The 23972-nt window shown below is 44.2% G+C and overlaps 1 protein-coding gene across 1 annotated transcript in view; it reads left to right on the top strand.

Annotated features, from left to right (window-relative positions):
• The window catches only part of LOC109916444 (collagen alpha-1(VII) chain-like), a 260704-nt gene that overhangs the window by 67349 nt on the left and 169383 nt on the right, over positions 1 to 23972 (top strand). The window contains exons 30-40 of the mRNA XM_048606678.1: positions 582 to 614; positions 756 to 827; positions 2017 to 2076; positions 8620 to 8655; positions 8753 to 8833; positions 9512 to 9547; positions 9652 to 9696; positions 13286 to 13357; positions 13488 to 13532; positions 20440 to 20484; positions 23750 to 23791. Coding sequence (XP_048462635.1) covers positions 582 to 614; positions 756 to 827; positions 2017 to 2076; positions 8620 to 8655; positions 8753 to 8833; positions 9512 to 9547; positions 9652 to 9696; positions 13286 to 13357; positions 13488 to 13532; positions 20440 to 20484; positions 23750 to 23791 — 567 coding nt within the window. The remainder of the gene's footprint in view (positions 1 to 581; positions 615 to 755; positions 828 to 2016; positions 2077 to 8619; positions 8656 to 8752; positions 8834 to 9511; positions 9548 to 9651; positions 9697 to 13285; positions 13358 to 13487; positions 13533 to 20439; positions 20485 to 23749; positions 23792 to 23972) is intronic.

Here is a 23972-nt window from a genome sequence, read left to right as displayed (position 1 = left end):
GCCCTTTGACTCATCGAGTCCACACTGACCATCCAAAGAGCATCCCACCCAAACCCGGCCCCCAACCCTCTTTCTGTAACCCTGCATTTCCCATGGCTATTCCACCTAATCTAAACATCCCTGAACACTACGGACAATTTAGCATGGCCAATCCACCCTGACCTGCACATCCTTGGACTGTGGGAGGAAACTGGAGCACCCGGAGGAAACCCACGCAGACACGGGGAGAATGTGCAAACTCCACACAGACAGTCACCCACATGTCTGCATGGGTTTCCTCCTGGTACTCCGGTTTCCTCCCACAGTCCAAAGATGTATGCACTTCTCCCCCCACTCTTTCAGCAATCTTCTCAAAAACTTTCGGTCTCATCGCTCAAATGGTTGATGGACTGTGCTCATCCTTGTCCTATTGCCTTCTTGCATTTTATTTGCTTCACCTCTGTTCCTTCCCCCTCCCCTGTAAAGCATTAAAAAACTTTGGGATAATTATTGATGAAAATTGTTGCTCAGTAACCAAATGTTGCTAAAGGCACTTTGCTTTCTCAATTTCTAATTGTTCCAATTCTCTCATTCTACTACAGATCACTGGCCCACCAGGAAGCAAAGGTGACCGGGTAAGATCATTCTGTCCTTTCTATATATGGCCTTCTACGGTATCTTGTGTCAGCTGCTCTGTTAAACTACACTCCCTCATTTTGTTGGGAATCAGATGAATGCTGTGCTTCACGCAAATTATATTTTAATTTTTACTTCAGGGCGAGCGTGGACCACCAGGAATCCCAGGGGAGAAGGGAACAAAAGGTAGTCCAGCAGAGAAAGGCAACAAGGTGAGGCAGAAGTTACAGAGAGTCAACCTGCACAGTGTATCTGGGGAAATTGCGGGAGACTGTATGCCCTTGGCACTTTAAGCTGTGTGCTGATGAAGAAGGATGTGTTTTGCTGATCACTGTCCATTTCTCTACTTCTGCACTGCAATTATCTTCTTTATAGAGCCTTGGGTTTTGGAAAATTGTCCAAAAGCTCAGATGGACTGGTTGCTTAACATGTAGAGACCTGAAAGCCTAAATCTTTGCCACAAGGAGTTGTTGTTGGGAGTTTTTAAAAAATTCATTCACAGAATGTGGGCATCATTGGCTAGTCCAGCATTTATTGCCCATCCGTAATTGCCTAAAGGGTAGTTAAGGGTCAATAATATTGCTGTGGGTCTGGAGTCACACATAGGCCAGACCAGGTAAGGATATCAGTTTCCTTTCCTAAAGACCGTTAGTGAACCAGATGAGTTTTTCCCACAATCATCAATGGTTTCATGATCATTATCTTTATGATAGCGGGATTTGAACGCAGCTCCCCAGAACATTACCTGGGTGGCATGGTGGCTCAGTGGTTAGCACTGCTGCCTCACAGCGCCAGGCTGGGTTCAGTTCCACCCTCAGGTGACTGTCTGTATGGAGTTTGCACATTCTCCCTGTGTCTGCATGCTCTGGTTTCCTCCCATAGTCCAAAGATGTGCCGGCTAGGTGGATTGGCCATGCTAAATAGCCCATAGTGTCGAGGGATGTGCAGTGTAGGCGGGTTAGCCATGGGGAAATGCATTGTTACAGGGATGGGGCAGCTCTGGGTGGGATGCTCTTTCGAGGTTAGTGCAGATTCAGTGGACTGAATGGCCTGCTTCCACACTGTAATTGCTGGTTGTAATGGCTGTAGAGACCAGAGAGCCTAAATCCTTGCTACAAGGACAAACAGATGGGCTAGGAATTGTTTATTTTAATTCATTGGCAGGATGAGGGTGTCACTGGTTAAGTCAGTATTTAATGTCCATCCCTAATTGCCCAGAGGGCAGTTGCGAGTCAGCCACATTACTGTGGGTCTGGAGTCACATGTAGGCCAGACCAGGTAAGGATGGCAGTTCCTCCGGCTCCACACTATGTTATCTAAGACTCAACCATATAGGATCTGGAGTAATATTTTCTTCTCTTTGTCGAGAATATTTCACAACTTTTACATTTTGTTTTACAGGGTGAGACTGGATATGGTATCCCAGGGCAACCAGGACCCAAAGGTGATCCAGGTGAAAGGGTGAGTCTTTTAATCTTCCTTTTTAAAAATAAGTAACCACAGAATTGTACAACAATGAATGAGTCCTATCTGCCCATCTGTCTGTGCCAGCTCTTTGAAGAACCTGTACAGGATATCAATTAGGCCACTTTTGGAATACAGCATTCAGTTGCAGTCTCCCTGCAATGGGAAAAGTATTATGAAATGTGAAAGGGTTCAGAACAGATTTATGAGGATCAGGGTTTGGAGGGTTTGAGCTACAGGGAGAGGCTGAATAGGCTGGGGCTATTTTCCCTGGAATGTCGGAGGCTGTGGGGTGACCTTATAGAGGTTTATAAAGTCATGAGGGGCATGGATACGATGAACAGCCAAGGTCTTTTTCCCAAGAGAGGAGGTTGAAAACTAGAGGACATAGGTTTAAGGTGAGAGGGGATTTAAAAGGGACCAAAGAGGCAACTTTTTCACGCAGAGGGTGGTGTATGTATGGAATGAGCCTCCAGAGGAAGTGGTGGAGACTGGTACAAATACAGCATTTAAAAGGCATCTGGATGGTATATGAATAGGAAGGGTTCAGAGGGATATGAACCAAATTCTGGCAAATGGGGCAAGACTAATTTAGGATATAAGCAGAAGTTGCTGGAAAAGCTCAGCAGGTCTGGCAGCATCTGTGAAGAAAACATCAGAGTTAATATTTCAGGTCTGGTGACCCTTCCTCAGAACTGTTCTTATACCATTACACTTTATACCATGCCCTGCATCAGTCTTTTCTTACGAAAGGATGTAAGGAAATAAAATACACAGATAAATTTTTATTGTAGCTGAAAGAGTTGGACCAAAGTGTCTGTTTCCGTACTGTACCATTCTATGACTCTACGGTTCTGTAACCATCTGTGTAATCCTTCCAATCTTATTTACCAATCAAATGTGTCAGTTTTTTGTTTATCAAGTTCTCTTCCAATCCCTTTTCAAAGTTTGAATTTCCTTTCCCTACCCTTTAAGGCAGTGTATTAAAAATCACAGCAACACACTCAGGAAAACAATTGTTTCTCCCTTTCCAATTTCACCAACACCCTTCATCATTTGAACACCTCGATTACATTTTGAACACCTCAATTAAATGCACATCTCTCCCACCTTATTGTACTCTCTTATAGGCTTTAGGACCTCGATGTTGGACCAAAAGGCAGACCTCAAGCTCACACTCCCATGCTAGAAAATGGAATTAGAATAGCTTGGTGCTGGTTTTTGACCAGAGCAGATTGTGGATCTCTATGATGCTATGGCAGTTCCCAGCAAAGGGATCCCTTGACAAATGGAAAACAACAAATGCTGGAGATCACAGCGGATCAGGCAGCATCCATGGAGAGAGAGCAAGCTAACGCTTCGAGTCCAGATGACTCTTCCTCAGAGCTGAAGTGAAGTGTGGAGGGGGCAGCATTTATGCAATAGCTGGGTGGTTGAGTTGAAGTGCTGGGGCAGAAAGGATGTTGCTAGTTCAGATTAAGTGATTGGACTGACAAATCTACTGGAGGCAGCTTCTTAGTTGGCACATCTCTTGGTTCGCTGCCCAATATGAGTGTTATAAATCACAGCTGAGGTATGATAGGCAGTGTGATAGGAATATTTTAAATCATGAAAGCAAGGCACAGAACAGATAGAAACAGGGCTTCTCCAACGAGGGGACAAGAATAAGTGCAACAACATCCACAAAAATCCATAGTAGGCTAAAGAGAAATTCGCACTTGCAGTTAATATCTGAAAGGATCACATGTAAAGATTTCACATTTTAAAAGAACTTTTAGTTGATCAGTGACTGAAGGCAAAACAATGTTAACTTTCCATCAGCCAGCATTTCTTTCAACCACTGAGCGCATTTTTTTTCTTTCTGTTTTTAACGACAACCTAAAACCCCAATTTTGTCACACTGCTCGGGAAATCTTCGTTAAGCAATCCAAGGTGTTTCACAGCAAGCAAGGATTTATTTCTGTTCTTTTTCTTTCCCAATGTTAAGTCCCAGTGTGACACTCTTTTTTTCCTGTAGATTCTCCCTCTAGCTAGGCAAATCCTCCAGCCTCTTCCTTACTCCTTCAGAACTCAGTCTTCAGAATTGAGCACAAGCTCCCATGCTCTATTTCATGAGCAAGCATTAGAATTGGCATTTTCTTTGCCTAATGTGCAGGCCTGGCCAACATCAATTTCTTCTTTTTTCTCTTCATCTCATAGTTGACCGCAAACTACTCAAGAGCAAAAATTGCAACTGCCCCAACAGTGATATCTCAGGGCATTTTAGGGAAAATAGTTTCTTGTTACCTTCTCGAAGGTAATGAGAAATGCCTTAACCTTATATCCAAGTAAAAATATTAATCTCTGATAGCTCACTACCAACATCTAAAGGGCAGTTAGGGATGGGCAATAAATGCTGGCCCAGCCATCAATGCCCACATCCCACAAGTTATTAAATTAAAGAAAACATTCCTTGGCTTACCACCTTAGAAACACAAGGGACAGGTCCCAGCGCAGTCTTTGCAAATCAATAACATTTTTCGGGGTTTGAGCAGAATTAGATGTCTTCTCATTGTGGAGTTAGACACAGCTGTCATTGACCCCAGAATGATATTTAGCATTTCCCGTTCAGTATTACGATAGGCAGAATTTTATATAGATGGTAGGAAAAGGTTGTATGGCCCAACCCCCCAAAAAGGAAAGGCAGCAGTAAGCGAACAGGCTCTGAAAGGGTCTTCTCCGCAGCCATGATATGCTGTGGGTGGCTAAATTGATGCAAAGTCTGACTATGGCCTCTCAGTGGGTGGAAGATCACCCCCATCTCTGGAACTGTCCTTCAATGGGATTAGTCTCCAGTAGAGCTCTGCAGTTGATGCTCCCTGAACTGCACCCAGTCGCAGAATGAGGGCCCCAAAGGATCTTGGTCATAAGTAAGTGGCAGAGGACTGGGCAGGGAGGGATTTTCCCACCTTTAGGATCACATGGGATGGTCGGAGGGAAGGGTTTTAAAATCCATGCGGATATTTTCTGTTCGGGGAATTGGATGGGTCCCACTCAAGTGATTGGAACGAGGTCGGTCAGGTGGATATCTTGGAGTATGAGTTCGCTGATTGGGATTCTTAACTGGTCCAATCAGGGAGTCCTGGCTGACAATATAAACAGGAGTGTCAGGGGTTCTGCTCACTCTCGGAGCCAGCTCTGAGCTAGCTGAGTCAGTGTCATCTACTATGCATGTGTCACTAAAGGGTGACTTGGTGGTGGGATACCAGCCTTTGTGAAGTTATCACACTCCCTAATGTGCTCAGGGCAACCTCTGAAAAGAGTACCCGTTTTTTCTTGCATTTTTAGGAACATAGGAGGAGGGTAAGAAATGGGCTAGCCACTCCTGCCCAGACCCATCAACCTCAAACTCAATTGACTCTCAGTTATTAAGTCTGTAAGTTGTATGTATGTTATTATAAGGAGTGAGGGGGTGGCAGAGTGGCAATGTCATGGCACTAGTAATCCGCAATCCGAGGATAATGTTCTCGAGACATGAGTTCAGAACCTACCGCAGTTGAGGGTAGAATTTAAATTCTTTTCCAAGAAGGAATTAGGTATAGTTCTTAGGGTTAAAGGGATTAAAAAGGTGGAGACAGCAACATGGCACTGAATTGGATGGTCAGCCACAATCATATTGAATGCCAGAACATGCTCGAATGTCTGAATAGCCTACTCCTGCTCCTGTCTTCTGTATTTCTATGTTGGATGGACAGTTGCTGTTGGCATCCCTATCCCACCACACACCCGGGATCATGGGGGTGAGCTCGGGGGTGGGTGAGATGGCACCTGTCCCATTTTAAGTGACCCCCTCCAGCAATACAGGCAGCGTGTAAACATCAGTGTCACTCTCCCTTTGACCCAACCCATTGTCTTCTGTGGATACAAACACTCTCCACAGAGACTGTCAGAAATCACCATGACTGACTTCACTTCAAGCTGTCACAGTGGGACTTTGGCTAAAGTTGTCAATAATCACTCCTCAGTTAAACCTCATCAGCGACAATGCACTGCTCAGTATTACAGGTCATTAAACCCACTTTTAAAAAAATAATTTCCAGAGTTAGATAATTTGATGACCAAAAAGATATAAAATCCCTTAAAATGTAATGTCATGGGACTAGTAACCTATAGTCCAAGAATAATGCACTTGACACATGAGTTTAAATCCTCCTGTAGCGGAGAGTAGAATTTAAATTATTTTCCAAGGAGTTAAATATAGTTCTTAGGGTTAAAGGGATAAAACGGTGAAAACCGTTTTGTAACAACAAATACAAGCCATAGTAGGAGCAAATTACTGCAGATGCTGGAATCTGCACTGAAAACAAAAAATACTGGAGATCACAGTGGGTCAGGCAGCATCCATAGAGAGAGAGCAAGTGAGCATTTCGAGTCTAGATGACTCGTCTCATCTGCTCTGATGCAGAGTCATCTAGACTCGAAACATTAGCTTGCTCTCTCTCCATGGACGCTGCCTGACCCATTGTGATCTCTAGCATTTGTTGCTTTCGACAAAAGGCATAGATGTGCAGTTGAGGGTGGGAGAAATGCTTCATGCAAAAAATTGAGAGGGTGTGAGATTTTATCTCCAGGGTTACTGGTTAGGGATGAAACTTGAGTGAACATTTAGTATTCAGTTGTAAAGGAAGATGAAGGAGTGTTTGAAGGGCTGTGGAAATGTGATAAAAAATTTGGATTCAGATCTGTTATGGACCAGACCAAACCCCCTCGAAATATCAGAAGATAATCTAGACCTTAACTTTTTTTCTTATTTTAAAGGTAAATGGAAGGTGTTGCCTTCCAGGTGCAATTCAGTTGATCACACTACTGGATTTAAAGCAAAACTCATGCTTTATTCATCCACTCTTGTTAAAATACGACAAAAGATAGAAGGAATTGGAATAACAACTACTGGAAAACTTAACAGACTAAAAGATACAGTAACTATTACTAATTAACTGTTCCAATATCGTGCCATCCCATAAACACACCCTTGGCAAAAGGCAAATTCAGAAAACAGATTGTCTCATATAACTTCAATAGCATGAAGTCAATCCCAGCTTTTGGCTGTAACTGAGAGAGGGAAAAAATACCTTCCACTTCTTCAAGACCCAATAGCAAAGATCCTGGTTCTGTGGCAGTTTGACCACACCCACCATGGCTGCTTCTGTTGTTTCAACTTCAAACAGAAACACCCAAGGCTTCACAAGCTGTTTATCTTCCCATAGATTGCTCTGCGCCTATTTCCCAATCTCTCCCTAAAAGAAACCAGGACAAAACACACCTCTTAAAGCCACAGACCGTTGTTCCTTTTAATGTCCCTTCACTGTGCAAGGCCCATCCCTTACACCTCATGTTCGCTTTAAAATTGCAGCTGAATATGTACAACTTAAAGGGATCATTAGTTGTGCATATACTTTGTTCTCTGGGCTTTCTTTTAATTCATGCATGTGGGACATGGGCACTGCAAGCTCAACCAGCAATTATTGCGCATCCCCAATTGCCTTTGAGAAGGTGTTGATAGCTGCCTACTTGAACCATGTGATGTTGGCACATCCACAATGCCCTTAGGGAGAGAATTCCAGGATTTTGACCCAGCAACACTAAAGGAACAGCGATATATTTCCAAGTCAGGATGGTGAGTGGCTTGGAGGGGAACTTGTAGGGGGGTGGTGTCCCCATGTATCTGCTGCCCTTGTCCTTCTAGATATAAGTGGTTATGGGTTTAGAAAGTGCTGTGGGAGGAGTCTTCGTGAGATGCTGTAGTGCATCTTGTAGATGGTACACACTGTGAGTCAGTAGCGAAGGAGGTGGTCATGGGTTTGGAATGTGCTGTTAGAACAGCTTTTTTGATTTGTGAGTACAACATAGGACCATCAGTAGTCCATTCTGCCCCTCTAGCCTGTTGCACATTCAATGAGATCATGGCAGATCTGTAGCGTAACTCCATGCACTTGCCTTTGGCCCATATTTCTTAATATTTCTGCTTAACAAAACTTTATGTCTCTCAGAGTTAAAATTAGCAACTGATCCTGCATCACTGCCATTTGTGGAAGAGAGTTCCAAACCTCTACCACCCTTTGTGTGTAGAAGTGCTTCCTAACATCTCTCCTGAATGGTCTGGCCCTAATTCGCAGGATATGCCCTTAGTTCTAGAAACCCCAACCAGTGGAATTGTTTATCTTTATCTACCCTGTCTTTTCCTGTTAATATTTCAAAGACTTTGATCAGATCACTCCTTAACCTTCTAAATTCTAGAGAAAAACAGGCCTAATTTGTATAATCTCTTCTCATAGCTTACTGTATCGATGGTACACATTTGTGGCATATTCCCAATACTTAAGTGGCTTTAAGGGAAGATTGATTAAACATATATGCTCATGTGGTGGAGAAACACACATCATGAACCAGATGGGCCGAACAGCCTGTTTCCATGATGTAAGGTCAATGGTTTGTCAACTGCCAATAGACCATGGTCTGCAGTTGGAGCTACCACACTAACCTTTCTACATCTCGTTTTAGGGGAATATTGGGCTTTCTGGGAGACCAGGAGAAAAGGTAAGGAGTACTCCAATAGCAACAGCAGAACACCTGGTATAAATTTACTTTGTTCTTAAATGGGAAGATGGAGACTAATGACGGGTTTCTGTTACAGGGAGATCGAGGACAAAGTGGAGAGAAAGGGGAGCCTGGCAGAATGGGACTGCCTGGACCAAGCGGACCCCGTGGGAAAGAGGTAAAGGCCCAGTTGTGCTCCCAAAAGACATTGGAGCTGGAGCAGGCCATTCAGCCCATCAAGTCTGCTCCACCATCCAATCAGATCATCACTGATCAGATAATCCTCACCTCCACTTTCTTGCCTTTTCCCCTTAGCCCTCCATTCCCTCCCCAGTCTTGATCCATTTAGTTTGGGACAAAATCCATGACAACATTGATCTCTTTTGATTACATTCTCTCTGTTGAGAACGTAGTCGATTAGCTTCTTCCCGATTCTGTTTTTCTTTGTGGTGCAGAAGAATAATCATTAATCAGTTATCTTACTGGACTGCAACTGCTGAAAGCTCAGACAGTGACCCCCCCACCCTCAACACCTGATCAAAAAGACCGTCTCCCTATGGCCAGAAATCCTTGACTTGACTTCATGCAGTTAGACATGCAGTTAAGTGGCTCAGGATGATATTTGCGCCCCCAAGTGGTCAACTCATAGCTGCCCCTGAAGAGGTCTTGCCCTACCACAGGCCAATTTAGGAGGGGCACTAGCTCTTGGCTCTGCCAGTGATGCACACCTGACATGAATGCATTGAAGATACAGAGGTGTGAGTGCTGTGGACTGAAACTGCCTTCAGGACAAGTCTGTATCAGTTCACAGGTTGAAAACTCCCTAACTGTTTTTTATTTGTCATTTCTTTCCCAGGGTGAAAAGGGGAACAAAGGCGATGAAGGGACACCGGTAACTTCACTTTTAAACTGGTATTTCTCTTGAGATTTCAATTGCTTGCATTTTTTGATTTCAGTCACAAAATAACTAACTTCTGCCTTGCCTTGTTTTTCCAGGGAGAGACTGGATTACCAGGGCGGACTGGCGAGAGAGGACTTCGAGTAATACCTATAGAATATTCTCTAATCCAGTGTATAGTAGTTTTAACTCCAACGCAACATCCTAATGACCAAAATCCATTGTAAATTTATTTTACCTTTGGATGCAGACGTCACTGACAAAGTCAATATTTTTAATGGCCCTTGAACTGAGTGACTTGCTGGAACTTTTCAGAGGCCAATTAGGAATGAACTATATAAGATGTAGAAGCAGATGTAGGCCATTCAGCTCATTGAGTGTGCTCCGCCATCGTGGTTGATCTGATAATCCTCAACTCCACCTCCCTGCTGTTTCCCCATCACCCTTGATTCATTTGCTGATTAAAAATCTGTCTATCTCAGCCTTAAATATACTTAACAACCCGCTCTCTACAGTCCAGGGTGGTATGGTGGCTCAGTGGTTAGAACTGCTGCCTCATAGCACCAGGGAGCTGGCTTCAACTCCAGCCTCGGGCAACCGTGTGTGTGGAGTTTGCACATTTGCCATATTTGTCTATGTGGGTTTCCTCTGGGTCCTCCAGTTTCTCCTCACAGCCCAAAGATGTGGCGGTTAGGTGGGTTAGCCATGGGAAATGAGGGGTTGGGTCTGGTTGGGAAAAACTTTGGAGAGTCTGGGCTGATTGGTCTGTCCCTGCACTGTGGGGATTCTAAAGGGTTCACTCTCTCTAAAAGGAGAAGTTCCTCCCTGTCTTTTAAATGGACAGCCCCTTGCTCAGAGCTGATGCACTGTTGTCCTAGACTTCCCACAAGGGGAGACAACCCCTCTGCATCTTACCCTATCAAGTCCCTTGAAGAATCTTGCTGTGGGCCTGGGGTCACACGGATGTCAGGTTTCCTTTCCTGAAGAATTTTAAAGAACCGGATGCATTTTTAATGTGGTCTCATAACCAGATTTGGATTCTAGATTTAATTAAATTTAAATGTTGTAACTGCCATATTGGGATCCAGTTTCCAGACAGTCGAATTAGAGTTAGCTTTATTGTCACATGTACTTATATGAGTACCATGAACATAGACATAGAACAGTACAGCACCGTACAGGCCCTTCGACCCACAATGTTGCGCCGAACTTTTAGCCTAAACCTAAGGTCTATCCAACCTCCACCCCTACCTTATGCTATCACCCATATGCCTATCTAATAGCCGCTTAAATGCCCCTAATGAGGCCGACTCCACTACACTCTCCGGCAATGCATTCCATGCCCCGACGACTCTCTGAGTAAAGAACCTACCTCTGACGTCTTCCCTGTATCTACCTCCACTCACTTGAAAACTATGCCCCCTCGTAATAGCTACCTCCACCCTAGGAAAAAGTCTCTGGCTGTCCTCTGATCATTTTGTACACCTCTATCAAGTCACCTCTCATCCTTTGTCGTTCTAAAGAGAAAAGCCCCAGTTCTCTCAAGCTTTTCTCATAAGACCTTCCCTCCATTCCAGGCAACTCTCCTCTGCACCTTTTCCAACGCTTCCACATCTTTCCTGTTAAAGTGAAGAGTTTACAAGTCACAACTTACATCGCCATCTTAGGTACAAAGGTACTGAGGTACAAATTCTTAAGTAGAAATTCTTAGGAAACAAAAATAAATTAGAAAAATAAATAAAAAGTTAAGAGTAACAGAAACCTCATTCATTCACCCTCTGGACCAGGGGGAACATTCAGAATATGGTCTGTTATAACAGAAGAGAGTTACAGAGTTAATCAATCAATCAGTCAGGAAGGCCCTCATACAAAAGTTTTGCAGCATAAAATATCTGATTTTTAACGTGGCCCGTGCTTAGAAATCAGTACAAATTGCGACAATGAGGAGGACTTGAAGAAAATTGTTCTGCAGTGTGGAATGTTTTTCTGATGCAGGAGATTTCAGAATTACAGGGATAGATGGAGGCCATTTGGCCCAACATGCCTGCACTGTCTCTTCAAATGAGCGTCATTACCTTGTGCCAATCTGCTGCCTTTGTGCAGTAGTTCTATTCAAATTGTCCACTGCCCCTCTGCAATGCCTCTGTTGAACCTGCCTCCACCACGTTTCCAGGCAGCACACCCACTACTCGCTCGGTGAAAATGTTTTTCGCACATCACCCAAGTTTCTTACGCACATCATTTTAAATCAGAAGGTATCTTTAAATTCCTTTTGAGCAGGAACACTCCCACCTGCTCGATCCAGATCACATCTCCCTTTTTCTCTCCACGGAAAGCAGTCCCAATTTCTTCAGTCACCTGATTGCATCCCTGCCTCTGAGCTTAAAGTTCTCAAGTTCAAGGACTCGATGGCCAAGGAAGTTGCGCTCAGAACAGGGCCAGAGGAGTTGGGTGTTAAACTGCAAATCCTTCCGATGTATCCCAAAAGCAGCTGGTTAGAATGGGAAAGAATATTGACACTCAGACATAGACTAATGAATTGCATGGTTGTAGCCAAGGTAGCAGCTCAACATGACCTTCTCTGGGTCTTGGCGACAGTCTCAAAATGCAGGGCTTACCAGTGACACCCAGACACTGCAGATGAAGAAACATTGATGGTGTCAATCCCAATAAATTATCTTGTAGCTCAAGCAAGGGTATGTGTGGGTTAGGTCAATGGCCAAAGCTTTGTGATTTGAGCGCCCAGTGTCGCAGGCAGATCAGGCTAAGATGCAGAGAACCGTTACCATTCTGCCTCATTAATCCATACCAAATCTCAGTTTAGAAGAACCGAGATCCACAGCCTTGGCATGCTGGGCTCAATCCAAGGCGTACATTATTGCATTCAGATCAGCATAGTGACCTTTCACCCTCACTGCCAGGGTTCGAATCCATTGTGGTAAAGACAAGGAACAGCAGATAGTGGAAATCTGAAACTAAAATAGAAAGTGCTGAATGAACTCAGCAGGTCTGAGAGAGAAACAGAGTTAATGTTTCCAGTAGAAGTCTGTGTGGATGACGAGAATTCACCTGGAAAAGTCCTTTATGTTGTACTGTCCATTCCTATAGATCAATCATTGCCATTTCACCGTGAAGATTAGAATGCAGTGTTTAAGAATGGGGTCCAGGGATGAGAAGCCACGTTTATGGGGATAGTTACGCAGAGGTTGAGACTTTTGGCCTTAGAGAGGTGAAGGCTAAGGGACCTCTGATAGAGGTTTTCAAAATCATGGAGTGACAGGATAGAGCAAATAGACACTGCTTCGGATTGAAGCATCGAGAACAAGGGGGCACAGAGTTAAAGTGATTTGCAAACAAAGCAAATGTGATGTGAGGACAAAATGGTAGTCACATAGCAAATAGTTAGGGTCTGGAATGCACTACCTGGAAATGTGGTGGAAGCAGGCTACAAAGCATTAAAAAGGGCATTGGATGCTTATTTAACCAAAACCAATCTGTGAAGGTATGGGGAGAAGACAGGTAAATGACACTAGGTCATGAAGCACATTTGAAGATGTGAGAGGCGCGCTGTAATAATTCTGTGATGTTTGTTCTTTGGGAGGATTATTTGGAGGTGGAGCCATTATTACCCCTCCCTTCTCCCTCCAAAGTGATTCCCATCAAAACACAGGCAGTTCAGCCTTTCTGTGACTCAGGAAGGAGTTATGTTTAAAGGTGTTCTCCTGTTTTCAGGGTGTCCCTGGAATTGATGGTGCCCCAGGAGTGAAAGGAAATGCTGGTGAACCAGGACGGGCTGGAAGAGATGTGAGTCTCATCCACAGCACATTGAACTTCATTTGGAATCGCTCCGTTTTCTTCTGGGTCAGAGTTCATGGCAAACACTTCATTAAAGCTTTAATTGATTTTTGTTTTTCTTTCGATGACTTCTTTCCAGGGGATCAGGGGTCCTGCAGGATCAAAGGGAGACCACGGCGATAGGGTAAGTACATTGTGGATGTTGAAGCAAATGGTTCTAGTGAGAAATGTGGTTACAGAATAAGGATACAGACAAAAAGCGCAAGACGAACTTGCCTGAGTTATAAACAGAAAATACAGAAAGTTCATATAATAGGATTCTTCCTAAGTCAACGAGGAAAAGACAGGCTAATATTGTGTTGTAGACCCCTTATAGGAAAGGCAGGCTAACAATGTGGTATAGGCACCTTATGGGAAAGACATGCTAACAATGTAGTGTAGGCCCCTGATGGGAAAGGCAGGCTAACAATGTGGTGTAGGCCTCTTATGGGAAAGGCAGGTTAACAATGTGGTGTAGGCCTCTTATGGGAAAGGCAGGCTAACAGTATAGTGTAGGCCCCTGATGGGAAAGGCAGGCTAACAATGAGGTGTAGGCCCCTTATGGGAAAGGCAGGCTAACAGTATAGTGTAGGCCCCTGATGGGAAAGGCAGGCTAACAATGAGGTGTAGGCCCCTGATGGGAAAGACAGACTAACATTGTGGTGTAGGCCTCTTATGAGAAAGGCAAGCTAACAATGAGGTGTAGGCCCCTTATGAAAAAAACAGGCTAACAATGTGGTGTCAACCTTTTATGGAAACTGGAAAATTAGCAAGCATTTTAATTAATTTCATAATGCCCTTGCTATACCTCCTCCCATGATCTCACTTTGCTTTTATCTTTCTGTTTTCTTTAATTTTGGAGCCACTCCCTCATTTCTGAGGTAATTTGAAGTGTTGGTTCAGCTTGTCTCTTTTTGAATCCTGTCAAACAGTTGCAATTTGGGTCTTTTCCTATTCTGCAATGGGACGATGTAAGCAGCCACTGGTGTTCTTGGTAGATTTAGTTCAATAGGCTTCCTCGGGAACCGGATGGTTTTCCAGTGCAGTCATTATACATTACAAGATAACTGTTTGTGAACAGAGTTTAGGTCCAAGGTTTGAGTGAGAGCTTTACTGTTGTCAACGACAGTCCATAAAATTCACAACCCACTGATTATTTTGGTTTACATCCTGAAGTGGTATCACACACAACTGAATGGCTGTTTTCTCTTCACCAAATCACTCTTGGTAATTTTTATGTTACTGTATCTGCCACCTGTAAATCTCCAGTGTTGCCAATTAATCAGTCACATGCAATGCCTTGCATGGGCAATGCAGACCACCAAAGGTGAGGGAAGAGAGGAAGGAGATGAAATCAAAATGGAATTGGAAGGGGAGTTAAAGCACTTCCAAAGGCATCGAGAGCATTGATAGACACAATGCGCTCCCTGTCCAAGGACACATAGGCACAAATGTAACCACGGAAGAGGGCCAGACAGTCAATATCTATGATCCCTCCGCAGCCCGCTGCCTGGACCTGTTTATAGCCAGCTTGGCCAGGCCCAGGAGCAGACGCATGAGGGGATCTTCCAACCTGCCCACACCCCTCTGCAGCGTGTGGTTGAAGTGCAACTAAAAGCTTTTTCAAGGAACTAAAATGCACTTGCAACCTCCCACACCCAATGTATAGAATCACACAGCATGGAAACAGACCCTTCAGCCCAACTCATCCATGCCGATCAGATTTCCCTAAACTCCTGTGTATGATCCACGTTCTCCCCAACACCACAAAATAAACAGTTGGGCTGGGAAGTCTGTGAACTGTTGCAGTCTGTGGTTACAAGGGACTGGTGCGTGCAACACCCTTCCATCTAGGTCCCTGGACGGGAAAGTGGAAGGACATCCATGGAAAGAGCAAAGGGACAGCCAGGTGCTGGATGAAGGAGTAAAAGTAACCCATATTTATGCAACTAATTCTCAACCGATTAACCCTCAATTGATACATCTCTCATCCCTTCCATTGGGACTCAGGTATTCATTCAGACCTGATCAGATGGTAAGACACGGAGGGATGGGTCTATTTTTCCTGCCTTTGATTCCCAGGTGAACTACGTCAGCCAAGACATCTTGAGGGAGGAGGGCAGTCACTTGACATGAGAGAAAAATCCAAGCAGCATTCTACTATACTCCGATTATGTGCACCTTCTAATGGATAGTGGTAGAATTACACTAGCAGAAACCTTGAGTTATCTCTAGTGGGGTCTGGTTGGGCTACCTGAGACCAAATCAAACTAGGGAACAGGTGACATTAACTTCAGTGAGCACTTGCCTGGAGGAACAGGTAATCAATGTTGCAATTTGTGGTATTCAGACTTTAAATAAAACTCCTACTGGACATTGGTAGTGTCCTACCTCATAGAGTCATAGGGTTTTACAGCATTGAAATAGACCCTTCGGTCTAACTCGTCCATGCTGACCAGATATCCTGCATTAATCTAGTCCCATTTGCCAATATTTGGCCCATATCCCTGTAAACCCTTCCTATTCATGTACCCATCCAGATGCTTTTTAAATGCTGTAATTGTACCAGCTCTCACCACTTCCTCTGGCAGCTCATTCCATACACGCACCATCCTCTGTGTGAAAAAGTTGCCCCAGATCCCTTTTAAATCTTTTCCCTCTCACCTTAAACCTATGCCCTGTAGTTTTGGACTCCCCCACCCTAGGGAACAGACCTTCAGATGCTGTTCAGCCTATCCTTGCCCCTCATTATTTTATAAACTTCTAGAAGGCCATCCTTCAGCCTCTGACATTCCAGGGAAAATAGACCCAGCCTATTCAGCATCTCCCTATAGCTCAAACCCTGCAAACCTGACAACATCGTTGTAAATCTTTTCTGAACCCTTTCAAGTTTCACAACATCCTTCCTATAGCAGGGACACCAGACTTGAATGTAGTAGTCTGAAAGTGGCCTAACCAATGTCCTGTACAACTTCAACATGACCTCCCCACTTTATTGGCACTGACCAATAAGGGCAAGCGTAGCAGCTGCCTGCACTATCCTGTCTACCTGCGACTCTACTTTCAAGGAACTATGAAGCTGCACTCCAACGTGTCTTTGTTCAGCAGTAATCTCCAGGACCTTACTATTAAGTGTATCAGTCCTGCCCTGATTTGCCTTTCCAGAATGTAGCACCTCACATTTATCTAAATTAAACTCCATCTGCCAATCCTCAGCCCATCGGCCCATCTGATCAAGGTCCCGTTGTACTCTGAGGTAACCTTGGCTACCTGCACAAGAGATGTGTCGTAATATACCTGAACAGGTTGATTAGAAATATCCAACATTACATGGGCTCTTGGCACAGTGGTAGTGACCCTACTTCTGAGCTTGGATGCCCAGATTCAAATCCCACCTGCCAAAGAGGTGTGTCATGACATTGCTGAACAGCTTGCAGGAAAATCTTTGACTGCACTGTGTCCAACCAGCATTTTATCCTTTGCTATTTAATATTATGAGAAGATGACGGCCTGGTGCTATGATCTCTGTATTAATACGGAGACCCAGGTGATGTTCTGGGGACCTGGATTTGAATCTGGCCATGGTGGAATTTGAATTGAATTCAATGAAAAGTCTTGAATTAAGAGAGGCAGTTCAGGATGGATAATAAATGCTGGCCTAGGCAATGAACAAATTATATTTTAAAAAATCAGGAAGCATTTTCCCACATAATGTGTATAGGAAATATGGGGCTCATCTCTACAGGATAAATGTTGGATAGAGGACAGAGCCAGGTGAAACTTTCTCAGTTGAGAATGGTAAATTTGTGCTGGGTGATTGTTGGCCAAAGCAGGTAAAATCTAACCATGCTCTAGTTGAAGAGTGGAATGAGCTCAAGGATGGGATAGTTATTTCTTATTCTCTAAACAGCCTGGCTTTTGGTAGAAGGGGGTGACTTAGAACCACTTTTGGTCCTATTCACACCTAGTCTTCAGGACCAAAGGAACTTGGGAGCTTGATTTTCATCCAAAAGGTCAGAACATTGAGTTCAGGGCCCTCCTTTCTCTTGAAATTATTGCCTCAGTGATGGCAAAGACACACGAGATCCGAAGAAATAGGAGCAGGATAAGGCCATTCTGCCCTTTGACCCTGCTTTGCCACTCACTGTGATCACAATCTTTGGCTTCTACTGCACTTTCCCAGCTGCTCCCCATATCCCTCTAATTCTCTGAGAGACCAAGAATCTGTCTATCCCAACCTCAAACATAGTCAATGACAGAGCACCCACAAACATCTGGGACAGAGAATTCCAACATTTCCCCCTGAGAATGAAGTCATTTCTCCTTATCTCAGATCATAGAATCCCTACAGTGTGGAAACAGGCCATTTGGCCCAACAAGTCCATATTGATCCTCCAAAGGGCATCCCACACAGACACCTCCCCCTACCCCTATCCCTGTAACCCTGCATTTTCCATGGCTAATGCACCAAATCTACACATCCCTGAACACGATGAGTAATTTAGCATGGCCAGTCCACCTAACCTGCACATCTTTGGACTGTGGGAGAAAACTGAAGGACCTGGTGGAAACCCACGCAGGGGGATCATGCAAATTCCATACAGACAGTTTTCCAAGGGTGGAATCGAACCCAGGTCCCTGGCACAGTGGGGCAGCAGTGCTGACCACTGAGCCACCCACAGTTCTGAGATATTGGACATTGGTCCCATTTAAGGGGAAGACTGACTGACCTGATTAATGTCCCATGATGCACATTAGAACATCGGGGACTCAGGAGCAGGACTACGCCCCATCCAATCCATCACCTCTGTGCTGCATTCAAACAACACCAGGTCTAATCTGGTTGTGGTCTCAGTTCCACTTCCCTTTCTGTCCCCATTACCCTGGACTCCCTTGTCTATCATAAAATCCATCCACTTCAGTCCTGAATATATTCAATGGCCCAACCTCAACTGTTTTCTGGGGAAGTGAGTTTAACAGACTAATGAGTCTCTCAGAGGAAAAAAAAACTATAATTTCCAATTCAGCAGTGAGACCTCTTACCCTCAGACTGTGTCACCTACTTCTAGTTCCTCTCACAAGGGGAAACATCCATTTGTCTTCATTCACGGGATGAGGGCGTCACTGGCTAGGCCAGCATTTATTGCCGATCCCTAATTGCCCAGAGGGCAGTTGAGAGTCAACCACATTGTTGTGGGTCTGGAGTCATATTTAGGCCCAGACCAGGTAGGTTTTCTTCCCTTGACAACATTAGTGAACCAGATGGGTTTTTCCCCCAACAACTGACAGTGGTTTCATGGTCTTCATTAGACTCCTAACTCCAGGTTTTTATTGAATTCAAATTCCACCATCTCCACTAGTGGGATTTGAACCCAGACGTCCGGAATATTAACTAGGTCTCCTGGATTAATAGTCTAGTGATCCTACCACTAGACCATCTACTCCAGAATCCACCCTTCAAGTTCCTCAGGTTCTCACATGTTTCACTAAGGTTCTCTCTCCTTCCTCTTAAACACCAGTGGGGACAGGCCCACCACGTGCAATCTTCCTTCATAAAATAAACCCCCTCATCCCAGGATTGAGTGGACTGAACCTTCTCTGAATTGCGACTAATTCAGTTTGTATCCCTTTTTCAAACAAGGAGACCAGAATTGTACACAAATATATTCCAGGAGAGGTCTTACCAAGGCCCTGTCCAGTTGCAATTAAAATTCCTTACTCTTACAGTCATAGAAGTTCATAGAAACCCTACAGTGTGGAAACAGGCCCTTCCGCCCAACAAGCCCACATCGATTCTCAGAGCATCCCACCCAGAACCATACCCCTAACCTACACATCCCTGAACACTATGAGCAATTTAGCATGGCCAATCCACCTAGCCTCGACATCTTTGGACTGTGGGAGGAAACTGGAGCACTCGGAGGAAACCCATGCAGACACGGGGAGAATGTGCCAACTCCACACAGACAGTCGCCTGAGGGTGGAATTGAATCTAGTTCCCTGTCGCTGTGAGGCAGCAGTGCTAACCGCTGAGTCACATGTTGCATCCAGCACAGAAACAGTCTATGCCAACTATAACCCCAAACCAAACTACTCCCACCTGCCTGCACTTGGCCCATATCCCTCTAAACATTTCTTATTCATGTACTTATTCAAATGTCTTTTAAACATAGTAACTATACCCACATCCATCACTTCCTCAGGAAGTTCATTCCACATATGAACCAGTCTGTGTAAAAAGGTTGCCCCTCATGTCTTTTATAAATCTTTCTCCTCTCATCTCAAAAATGTGCCCCCAGTCTTGAAATCCCCCACTGTAGGGAAAAGACAACTGCCATTCACCTTATCTATACCCCTCATGATTTTATAAACCTCTATAAGTTCAATCCTCAACCTCCTACACTCCTGTAAAAAAAACTCCCAGCCTATCCAGCCTCTTACTATAACTCAAATGCTCTATTCCCGGCAATATTCTGATAGATCTTTTCTGAACCATCTCCAGCTTAATAATATTCTTCCTGTAACAGGACAACCGGAACTGGACACAGCACTCCAGAAGAGGCCTCACTAACGTCCTGTACAACCTTAGGTTCCAGTTTGCTTACAATAAATGCCATTTGTCTTCCCAATCAATAACTTAATCTGAAAGCTAACTTTTGTGATTCATGTACCAAATCTCTTTACATCATGGAGGTCTGTAATGTCCATCCATCCGAGTCAAAAGGAGTTGGGGCTTTTGTGGCAAGGTGGTAATGTCCCTACCTCTGAGGTAGGAGGCTTAGGTTCAAGTCCTACCTGCTCCAATTTCATCTCCGAGCAGGTTGATTAGAAAATATCTACTGCTTATCCACAGCAAGCTCACATGTCCACCCATTCTTCTCCATCTGCCTATTTCTTTGCCTGCTAACTCACCCTCTCACACTCATATATCACAAGTCTGTTTACAGGATGCCATCTCCGACCCTCCGTGTTCTTTTTTGCTGAAGGAAGTTATGAAGATGGCGGTGAAAGCGGAGACAAAGTATTCATTTGATCTTTTGTTTCTAATCCAGGGAGAGAAAGGAACTCCAGGACCTCCCGGACCTCCCGGAAAACTGGTAAATAATCAAGTTTCGAAAAGGAGTAAATCTAGCTGTTAACCTCATTTTATTAAATTTGTGATGTAATGTTTATCACTGTGTTTGCCGTGACTTAATGATTAAAAAAAAGAACATCTTGTGATTATTTGGTATGTTTTCACAAATACAGGATGTCCTGAAGTATTTTACTGTCAGTGAAATATCTTAGAAGCCGTTGTGACTGTTGCCATGTAAGAAGTTCAGTCTGTGGACTGTAAGTCCCCACTGTGATAATGGCCAGGTGTGGTTCTTTCCTACCTTGTCAGTATATCGGGAATAAGTCCCCTACTCAGTGTACACAGACAAAGAATCCCTACAGGGTGGAAGCAGACCATTTGGCCCATCGAGCCCACATTACACTGAGACTCACCTATCCCTGTAACCCTGCATTTCCGATGGCTAACTGACCTAACCTGCACACTACGGGCAATTTGGCATGGCCAATCTGCCCTAACCTGCACATCTTTGGACTGTAGGAGGAAATCCAAGCAGACATGGGGAGAATGTGCAAACTCCACACAGACAGTCACCTGAGGGTGGAATTGAACCCAGGTTCCTAGTGCTGTAAGGCAGCAGTGCTAACCACTGAGCCACTGTGCTGCCCCTCAACTTCACAATAGTGCTGTTGGAACTTTTAAACCCACTTCCCAGAGCAGACCATGCCTCAGTTTAAGATCTCACCTGAAAGACAGTGTTTTCCAACAGAGCAGCACTCCCTCAATGTTGCACTGGAGCATTTGCCTCAGGTTTTCTGCTTAAATCTCTCGAGTGGAACTCACATGGCACTAAGATGTTAGTTATTGTATGATGTAGGCACGGACAAGAATGGAACTGTAACAAGTGAGCATCAGAGATTGTCCACGTGAGAAACTGGTCAATTTAGAATCACTTCAATACTGTGCTTCTAATTCTCATTTGGCAGAATGGAGTGGACTAATATTGAATCTCAATGAGCAACTAAATCACACAAAACTGTACCATCACCAGCCATTTGTTCACCTTGCTCCATTAGATTGTCAGATTTATGGCTGTGCTCAGAGAGAGAAATTAAAGAGCTGATCAATCCATAACAACAACAACATGTATTTATGTAGCCCCTTTCATGAAGGAAACTGTCCCCAGGTGTTTCACTAGAGTGATTTTATCAAGTGACATGTGCCAATAAGCCACACGAGGATATATTCAGGCTGGGACTTTATCCCAGGACCTGGTTGGAATCACTGAGGGTGAGTTTGAACATTTTTCCAATATCCTGCTTATTGTTTTCCCTGCCCCTGGACCCTTTTTCGGGAGATGTGGTGGTGGAGGGAATATGCAGTGCTCCGAAAGCTTGTGATCTTAAGTAAACCTGTTGGAATTCTGGCTTTGTAGCGCAGATCTTGAATATTGCCGACAAACAGACATGTTTCTGAGATTTGTTGTCTTGTGCCATCAGGATTCACAGAGGAAATCCAACCCTCAAACAATCACTAACTCCCAGGATGTTAAGCTCTCAGGATATCAGAAAAAGGCATAAGGCATGAACGTGTTCCTTGAGCTTGTAGATAATCGATCTCTGAGTTTGAATGGATTCATTTATAGTAGGTGTAAATAGGCCACACGTGACCTCAACTTAAATTGCTTTTTAATGTAACTGTTGTTGTACTTGGGATCATTCAGTAAGTGCTACCCAAATGCAGAACTACATTGACCAGTAGATTTCTGAAGAAGGGTCTAGGCCCGAAATGTCAGCTTTCCTGCTCTTCTGCTGCTGCTTGGCCTGCTGTGTTCATCCAGCTCTACACCTTGTTATCGCAGATTCTCCAGCATCTGTAGTTCCTACTATCTCTACCCTTGACCAGTAGATGGTTTGTTTTAGGTTTTGCAAGTGGGGGCTGATGGACACAGCATGATCTTGTTGGAATTAGATGATAGGCACCAGATTTATGGAGAAGAACACAGCATTTGAAACGAAGAAAGCCATTTAAAAAAAGACCATCAGAAAACAGCAAGAGCCTGAAACCCATAGCAAAGCATTCAGCAGCTGAAAGAGAGAATTCCATACCGAATCTTCGGTAGGAAACCAGGAACAAACAAATCGTCGCCTTTAGCCAGAACGTGATTCTGAGCTGCCATCGTTAATCGTTACAGCTCAGAGGAGCCATTACAAACACCAGGCACGGCAACAAGTAAGAATGGCAGATGCCAGGAGAGGTGACACCACTGTTTCCATTTCAGTCTTGGTCATTGAGTAAGTGTCATGACACCACATTATAGTCTAACAGGTGGCTCAGTGGTTAGCACTGCTGCCTCACAGCGCTAGGGACCCAGGTTCGATCCCACCTTCGGCTACCTGTCTGTGTGGAGTTTGCACATTCTCCCCGTGTCTGCGTGGGTTTCCTCCCACAGTCCAAAGACGTGCAGGCTAGGTGGATTGGCCATGCTAAATTGCCCGTAGTGTTCAGGAATGTGTAAATGGGTTACAAGGAAAGGGTAACGGGTCTGGGTGGGATGCTCTGAGGGTCGGTGTGGACTTGTTGGGCTCAAGGGCCTGTTTCCACACTCCAGTGATTCTATGAGTGTAAAGGTTTATTTGAAATCACAAACTTTCAGAGCACTGCTCCTTCATCAGGTGAAGTGGGGGGAAGTGCGCAGGCACAGAATTTATAGGTGGAGAGATCATTACAAGATAATTCCAGGTAACAAAGAGTGTCAAAAGTTAGTACAAACAGTGTGAGTGGAGTATGGACAGGCTGAATAATAAGTTTCTGCAGGTGACCAAAAGCATCAGACGATGTGAGTAAAGTGCCAACAGTTGAGTAGCAAGTGAAGGGATGACCTATAATCCAATTAATTGAGACAGAGAGATAATTAAAAAAATCAAAAATATGATGGTGCTAGAGACAAACCAAATGGCCGGAATAACATGATAGATAAAAGAGTCGCATTCTGAGGGTCTAACAAAAGTAATAGGTAATCCAAAACAGTACCAACTAATTAAGGTAAAGAGATAATAACAAGTTATCACGGTGACGGTGCCAAAACAGAGCACTAAGGAAGATTCTACAAATACGGAACAGTATGGTGGGCTTACATATGGCGTGACGTGAACCGAAGACCACAATTAAGGCCGTCCTGGTGTCGTGTGGCTTCTGATTTTGTCCTCCTCAGTCCAACCACATACTTGAGGAAGTGACTAAACTTCACAGGCCCCTGGCCAGGAGTCTGATTGTGGGAGTCTAAATCTTCACCTCTTCTTTTGCAGATCAATTTGGAAGACAGAATACCAGGAGTTAAAGGAGAAAAGGTACCAAATTTTACTTTCACTGAACCTTGTGCATGAGTTAGCTTTCCCATGCATCATATTCCTATGATTAGACAACTATAATATAATCTAAGACAACAAGGAGCAAGGCTGGATGAACACAGCAGGCCAAGCAGCATCATAGGAGCAGAAAGGCTGACGTTCATCAGAATCTGATGAAGGG

The sequence above is a fragment of the Rhincodon typus genome, chromosome 16, assembly GCF_021869965.1.
Source record: "Rhincodon typus isolate 14 chromosome 16, sRhiTyp1.1, whole genome shotgun sequence".
In the NCBI taxonomy this organism is placed as follows: Eukaryota; Metazoa; Chordata; class Chondrichthyes; order Orectolobiformes; family Rhincodontidae; genus Rhincodon; species Rhincodon typus.
The sequence above is the reverse complement of the archived record's forward strand: the minus strand, read 5'-3'. Positions and strand labels throughout refer to the sequence as shown.